Below are 7,248 nucleotides of genomic sequence, written 5' to 3'. Positions count from 1 at the left end.
TGCATCCTCCCCCCACTTTGCCACACAGGCCAGCTGTTTTAAGGCTTCATACCCCCCCACACACAAACCTGAACTTCCACCGTCATTATCATAATGTCTGTTTGTGAAACTGTAGTGTGTGTGTGTGTTTTAGTACTTCATTGTAAGTGTTTATTTGCAGGCCAATGAGCGAGGCTTGATAGGTCTCACCCTCTAATTAAACACGACTGTCTGGTTTAATTGACAAAGCTGCAACTTATTAAACTAACAGCTGGGCCGAGTCAGGAAACCAGATAAAAAGCTTCGCCAGCTATCTATGCTAAACCGGTCGGCCTCGGTGGGACGTTTGGAAGGGATTAACTCGAGAATTTTCCAACATGACAGATAAAGAGCCACGAAGAGAAGAAAGAAGAAGCTGCTGCATGAGATCATTTCAACGTTGTTTATTCACAGAAGAGGAAAACTTGGGTGGTATTCATTATGGCTAAAACCTAACTGATCGTTTAAATATAAAAGAAAAGCAGGATACATAAAAACTTAGTGAAAACTGACCTAATATATATTAAATATCAGTTTATTCTAACATGTCCAACATGAATAGTCACAATAAAAGTAAAATAGAAGAAGTATTTGCAATGAGAAAAGATTTATTTGACAAAAAGGTGTATGAAATTGTCCAATTCCACCACATATGAAGACAATCTTTAATAATGACAATAATTACAGGAAAATAAGCATTATGAATAAAAGTAATCATAGTGTTATATGCTTTTTTTAATACACTTATTCATTTGTATAGTTCAGGTTCCACCATCTTCTTTTTTTATTAACAAAATAATCAGCGTACCAATGCAGTCCAGCGTGAATTCTGTCCAAACAGTTTTGAAAAGCTGTTCCCACTGCTCTCTGGGTTTTTCCCAGGAGCGCTGTTTCTGCCCGGGGCAGCTTTCCTACACCAGGGTCATGACCCGCAGGGAGGCAGGCTGGAAGCGGCGGATCTTCTTCTTCAGGGCTCGTGAGGCTTTGATGCGGAAGGCCGACGGCTCCGGGCGGGACGGGAGCTGCTGGAGAGGCCGTCCGGCGGCCGTGGGCCCCACCGCGGCGTCGGCCCACACCAGACTGCCGTCCTCCTCCTGGATCACCACTTGGTCCCCGTCGTCCAGGGACAGGCTGCTGTCGGAGTCCGAGCAGGACTGGAAGCTCTGGCTGGACTCGCTGTCTCCGAAGCGGTTGGTGGTGTTATCGCTCATCTCGCCCTCGCTGCTTTCGGCGATTGTGGAGTGAAACAGCGAGGCGCATTCGGCCGAATACTCAGACTCACATTTCGGTGGGTAGAGACTGGACCCGTGAAAAGGTGCCGGAGGGTATCTGGCGTTAAGATTGTGGAGGAAAGAATCGGAGGAGACGGAGGACTGGAATAGGTGTGGAGGTCTCATCCACTGTCCTGACTTCGAATTCCGAAGCATCTGCACATTCCCCTGCAGAGCCTGTGCATGGGACTCCTTTGACCTTTGACGTTGAGCACACTGGACCTGGAACATGTCCAGATCAGACGTCCCTTTCGCATGCCTCCTCTTCCTCTCCTCCACATGATGCTCGTACTCTGGACTCTGCAGCCTCTGGCCTCTGCTGACCTTCGCAGCAGCCGGGACGAGGTGTGGCTTGGACGAGACCTTATGGGCGGTGGCGAGCGCTGGACCGTAGAGACTGGAGTCAGACCCCGAGCCCTGTCTCAGATCCTCTGCATGACAGCTCGCACCTCTCTGGGTCACTCTTCCCTTCCCTGGTCTTCTCTGGTCTCCCTTTGTTCCAACACTGACCTCCCTGATCCTTTCACCAGAGGAGGAGCCGTGTTGTTGCCTCAGTCCTCGGGGCTTCTCAATGCCTTTTCTTTTCAACTTCAGAGCTTTGGTTTTACGATCTGCTTGCCTAATCTTGACTTTCTGAGATCCGGCAGGGACAAATTTGGCATGGACAAACTCCGGTGAGCCCGCGTGACCGTTGTAGACGTCGAAGCCTTGACCCTCCTCTGTGCTGGAGCTGTGAGTTATCACCGGTCTCTGCCTATGACCCTTCCTCTCTGGATTATTTCCACCTTTTTTATGTGCATAGCTTCTTGTATCTCTAGGATTTTCTTCCTGGGCCATGCCACTCTCACGCAGAGATGAATAGGTGACCTCATCACTGCTGCACTCCTTCACGGCGGCAGGATAAGAGTACCTGTGGGGAACATCTGGAACCCTCACTGACTGCGTGTGGTTTCTATTATCAGCCGATTCTTGGCTTGAATACGTAATGCAGTGTCTCCTCTGGTTGCCGTCTACTGGGACGGCGTTTCTGGTCTTGACGGAGGGGGGCTGTGGCAGAGACATATCTTGCAGAAACACTTCGGTCAACGCATTAACAGTTTCATGGGGCTTTGTGAGACAGCTCCCCTGCGACTCGGTGCTCTCGGTGCCTGATCCGTACTGGATTTTGGTTAAGCTGCGCTGGAGAAGCTTGTCGATATAACAAAAGGTCTTGCTCTCGTAGCCCATTTGGAGCATGCCGTAACTATTCATCGGGGCTCCTTGGCTCTCCCCAAGTCCAAGTGTGCCGGCTTCGCCCACCTGGGAGAAGAGCGGGCTCTGCAGAGCCACGGCGTGAAGGGGGCTGGGGTAATGGTACACTTCGGTCCCACAGCGGGACTCCAGATTGCACTGGAACTTATGGTCCATGGAGGTCTTCAAATTGGAGCACATTGCTGGTTTCTTTGCATCTGCAGATCTTCCATAGCCCGGTGCGTGTGCCATCACTCTGTCAAGATCCCCTGATGTACACAAAAACACTCATCAACTTTCAAATCCACTCACAGATGGTATGTTATTAGGCAGAAAAGTACGTGTTGAGTTACTCGACAGTTGCTGATGACACGGTTCTCATGGAGATTGAGGAGATTGGGAGACATTTACCTGTTGACACAGGTCTGGGCCGTGTCTGCTCCGTCCCTGCAGCAACTCGGATCATGCTGCTGCCCAGGAGGGGCCCCGTGGCCCTCGGAGGGTTGGGCTGGGTGCTGCTCTCGTCGGCGGAGCGTCGGCGGGACACATCGCCGGGCGGAGGCGGAGGGCTAATGTGACAGTTAGCGCTGGTCATAGGCACGAGGCTCGTCTGAGAGGACGACAGACACTCGCTGTAGACGGAGGTGCAGGAGTTGGACCTGGAGCAGGAGCCGCCGTCACTCAGCTCGTAGAAACCTGGAGAGAGAAGGAAGGGTTGTGAGATCGGCAGAGATCGGCAGAGATCGGCAGCGTTTACTTTGTAACGCGTTACTGTAACGAGATTACATTCGCCTTTAGTTACTTTAGTTACTTTAAGCTTTTCAGCTACATGTAGAACGGGAGAACAGAAAAGAAAATCAAACTTGCCCTTCATGCGTCTTCACGTGTTGCGCTTGTCTGACTTAAGGCGGATTTATGGTTCCGCGTTAAATCGACGCAGAGCCTACGGCGTAGAGTGCGCTTCGCCGCGTACCCTACGCCGTAAGTTCTGCGTTGGTGTAATGCAGAACCATAAATCAGCCTTTAACGTGATTTTACGGGATTTGACGGGATTTTGCGGGATTTTACGTGATCTTACGGGATTTTGCGGGACTTCTGGTGCTGATCTGGGCACTGCAGTAATAAGGTTCCAACTACAGGACTGTCTCAGAAAATTAGAATATTGTGATAAAGTTCTTTATTTTCTGTAATGCAATTAAAAAAACAAAAATGTCATACATTCTGGATTCATTACAAATCAACTGAAATATTGCAAGCCTTTTATTATTTTAATATTGCTGATTATGGCTTACAGTTTAAGATTAAGGTTCCCAGAATATTCTAATTCTTTGAGATAGGATATTTGAGTTTTCTTAAGGTGTAAACCATGATCAGCAATATTAAAATAATAAAAGGCTTGCAATATTTCAGTTGATTTGTAATGAATCCAGAATGTATGACAATTTGGTTTTTGTAATTGCATTACAGAAAATCACAATATTCTAATTTTCTGAGACAGTCCTGTATATGTTGTTCATTGGCAATCGAGTTATGGTGCAGCTCAGGTGGTATTGCGGAGTAATCCAAAAGTAATGTAACTAGTAATGTAACTAGTTACTTTCAGCAACCAGTAACTAAGTAGTGTAAGGGATTACTTTTTTTAAAAAGTAACTAGTAATATGTAATGGATTACTTTTTTTGAGTAACTACCCCAACACTGGAGATCGGTAGCATGCGTGTTTCACCGCAGCTCTTCTCACGAGCGTGTGACTGACCACGTACCTGAACTGGGCCTGCTGTCGCTCTCCAGTTGCTCCGTGGAGGCTTTGCTCACGTCCAGCTTCAGCTCGCTGATCTGTTGGTCCAGCTGCTGCAAGTGAGACTTCAGGCCAACATCCTGCTTCCGAAGACGAGACTGTAAAAACAGACAACACGCTCGATTTTAATCGGGTTCACGAAATGGTCGAGCGTTCCGACCCACGCTAAAGGCCGAGCTGAAGAAGTAGTGCAGAAGAGCACAACCAACGCACACATGTGCAGGCAATTACACAGCAATTCCCCGTTCTAGTGTATAAACAGGAAAGTATATGCTGGCAGTGTTATACCAGCGTTAAGACAAGGGCTATTATTTGGGGTAAAAGAAGCTCTACTGTACAGCCACGAGGAAAACAAAAGTGGCACAGCTGTGGCTGATGATTAACCCCAGCAGGACATGGGGGAGCATGGAGGAGGCAGTGGTGGGTAACTCATTTCCCCCCCACAGCGAGGGCCTGGCCATTGTGTAAACTACTAAAAGAAGGAAAGCTTGGGGGGTTGGGATAAAAGATGGCTGTCTTTACAGCAGGAGCTGGACATTTACAGCTACGGTGGCTCTTGAGATGAAATCCGGAGGTCCTTGCTTTGGAACGACTACATTTATTTATGTCATGATGTTAAAAACATGTGGGATTACTTGAAAGTGTTCTTAAAATAACAGCACAGGCTTAAAAAAAAGGGATCTTAGTGTGCATTTGCAAGAATGTGAAACTTAACTCAAACCGTATGTGTGCTGAGCACTTTGTGACAAGAGCCTTTGATGCATTTTCCCAGTAGGACCGTAGATGTCAAGCATAACACCTTAATCCCCTGGACTTCCGTGGATGATTTTAACAGCAGTCTACGTGGAAAAAGCTGGTAATGGAAAACTCAACAGAGCCAGCTGTCTCCAGCAATCACTGGGCTCTCCGAGATGAGACTCTCCACTTACTCCTGGCCAAATTCACATTTGTTTTTATTTCCTGGCATTTAGTGGTTAATGATTGAGGTGTGCCCCCCTCCTCTCTCTCTCATGCACTTAGTGCAGGCGCATACACAAGTAAAAAGTCCTCCGAGCCCTGCAGTGAACCTTGATTTATGACACCTATCCTACTTCCTACCCCCAGCTGAGAGCATTAAAGTGTGTCTGGAAATGATTGTGGAGAGAATGCACACCAGCATCAGCTGATGGAAAGATTCAAACTGCTGATTTGACTCCTAATGACGAATAAACTTCAGCTAAAGAAAATAATAAACGTCGTCTTGCAGTCCCGGTTTCATTAATAACAGGTACAATGTAAGTAGCTACATACATTATGGTGGAAACCAGCCTGCATAGTGACAGTAGATTCAAATGATTCTCACACTGCAAAAACTCAAAATCTTAACAAGAATATTTGTCTTATTTCTAGTTAAAATGTCTAATCTTTAGTGAAAAAATCTGATTACACTTAAAAACAACAGTCATTACCAAAAAAATAACTTGTTATTTGACAATTTTCACCTGTTTCAAGTAGATTTTCACTTGAAATAAGTAGAAAAATCATCTGCCAGTGGGACAAGATTTATCTTCTCATTACAAGCAAAAAAATCTTGTTCCACTGGCAGATTTTTCTACTTATTTTGAGTGAAAATCTACTTGAAACAGGTGAAAATTGTTGTTTTTTCTAGTAATGAGTCTTGTTTTAAGTGTAATCAGATTTTTTCACTAAAAATGAGACATTTTAACTAGAAATAAGAAGTTAACAAGACTCATTACTGGAAAAAACAACAATTTTCACCTGTTTCAAGTAGATTTTCACTCAAAATAAGTAGAAAAATCTGCCAGTGGAACAAGATTATTTTGCTTGTAATGAGAAGATAAATCTTGTCCCACTGGCAAATGATTTTTCTACTTATTTCAAGTGAAAATCTACTTGAAACAGGTGAAAATTGTCAAATAACAAGTTATTTTTCTGGTAATGACTCTTGTTTTTAAGTGTCATGAGATTCTTTGACTAAAAATTAGACATTTTAACTAGAAATAAGACAAATATCCCTGGTAAGATTTTTGCAGTGCATGTTCTGGCTTGCTTGTGAGTGAAAGTGCTGCTCACCAGCTGTTGCTTCAGGGCGCTCAGCGTCGCCTCCAGCCTCTGCTCCTCGGCTCCCATCATCACCATCATCCCGGCAGCCTGCAGGTCTGCGGGCACGGAGGAGACCGGCTCCTCCCGGTCCATCCCGAGCGCCCAGCTCACCATGTCTCCCTGCCTGTCCTTGAGCAGATGCAGCTCCTGCAGCCCCGCCAGGGCCGCCTGCAGCCTCTCCCCGACCCTGCAGCGGTCCAGCCCGGCTGCAGCGCCCAGCATCCCCGCGGCGGAGCCCTTCCTGCCCAGCATGTCCCGGTTCATCCAGAGGGGAAAAAGAACTATGAAAATATAAAAAGGTCTGCAACGTCGCTTTGTCTTGCAGTAGTTGTTCCTCGCCAGTAAGTTTTAGAAATACCTGTTAGAATAAATTTGGAGGACAGGGTAGAGGTTGAGCTCCTCCCACGGCCCGCCTTCTTGGCAACTGCGTCCCAATGAACATCTGGAACTAATCTCACTCATTCAAGCGCGCACTCTTAAGCCTGATTTATGGTTCCGCGTTAAATCGACGCAGTGCCTACGCTCCGTACGGTAAGCGGCACGCGCAACCTACGCCGTAGGCTCTGCGTTGGTGTAACGCGGAACCATAAATCAGCCTTTACCAACAGAGACTGCCCATGCATGCTCTTGAGTTCATCATCAGGATAACATCGCATGGCATGATGAGTATAACATCCTGCTACTTTCCTTTCATTATTTTATTCTTTACTCTCTCCATTTTGCAGGATCTGCAGACATTTGCCACCAAGCGTTTGAACACCTGTAAGTTACAATCATTTTTCTCTGTTTGCTCGGTCCATTTCACAAGAAACACTGCATCCTCCTCAGCA

General features: G+C 46.5%; 1 protein-coding gene across 1 annotated transcript; it reads right to left on the bottom strand.

Moving 5' to 3' along the window:
* Window positions 1–481: 481 nt before the first annotated feature.
* On the bottom strand, window positions 482–6,830 carry dact2 (dishevelled-binding antagonist of beta-catenin 2). Its single transcript, XM_061745629.1, has 4 exons — window positions 6,389–6,830; window positions 4,281–4,413; window positions 2,931–3,215; window positions 482–2,788 (listed from the first exon to the last, which is right to left on the bottom strand). Exons 1-4 carry the CDS (start codon window positions 6,680–6,682, stop codon window positions 930–932), a joined length of 2,571 nt encoding a protein of 856 aa, XP_061601613.1. The 5' UTR covers window positions 6,683–6,830; the 3' UTR covers window positions 482–929.
* Between the last annotated feature and the right edge of the window lie 418 nt (window positions 6,831–7,248).

Source organism: Cololabis saira, chromosome 17 (assembly GCF_033807715.1).
Source record: "Cololabis saira isolate AMF1-May2022 chromosome 17, fColSai1.1, whole genome shotgun sequence".
NCBI classification, from domain to species: domain Eukaryota; kingdom Metazoa; phylum Chordata; class Actinopteri; order Beloniformes; family Belonidae; genus Cololabis; species Cololabis saira.
This window is presented reverse-complemented; position numbering and strand designations above follow the sequence as displayed.

Excerpts from the sequence above, each read along its gene's own strand:
- dact2 (XM_061745629.1), bottom strand. The coding sequence starts at position 6,682 with ATGAACCGGGACATGCTGGGCAGGAAGGGCTCCGCCGCGGGGATGCTG. Across the intron at positions 4,414-6,388 it reads GCGCCCTGAAGCAACAGCTG|TCTCGTCTTCGGAAGCAGGA; the intron begins GTGAGCAGCACT and ends CTGTTTTTACAG. Across the intron at positions 3,216-4,280 it reads CGACAGCAGGCCCAGTTCAG|GTTTCTACGAGCTGAGTGAC; the intron begins GTACGTGGTCAG and ends TTCTCTCTCCAG.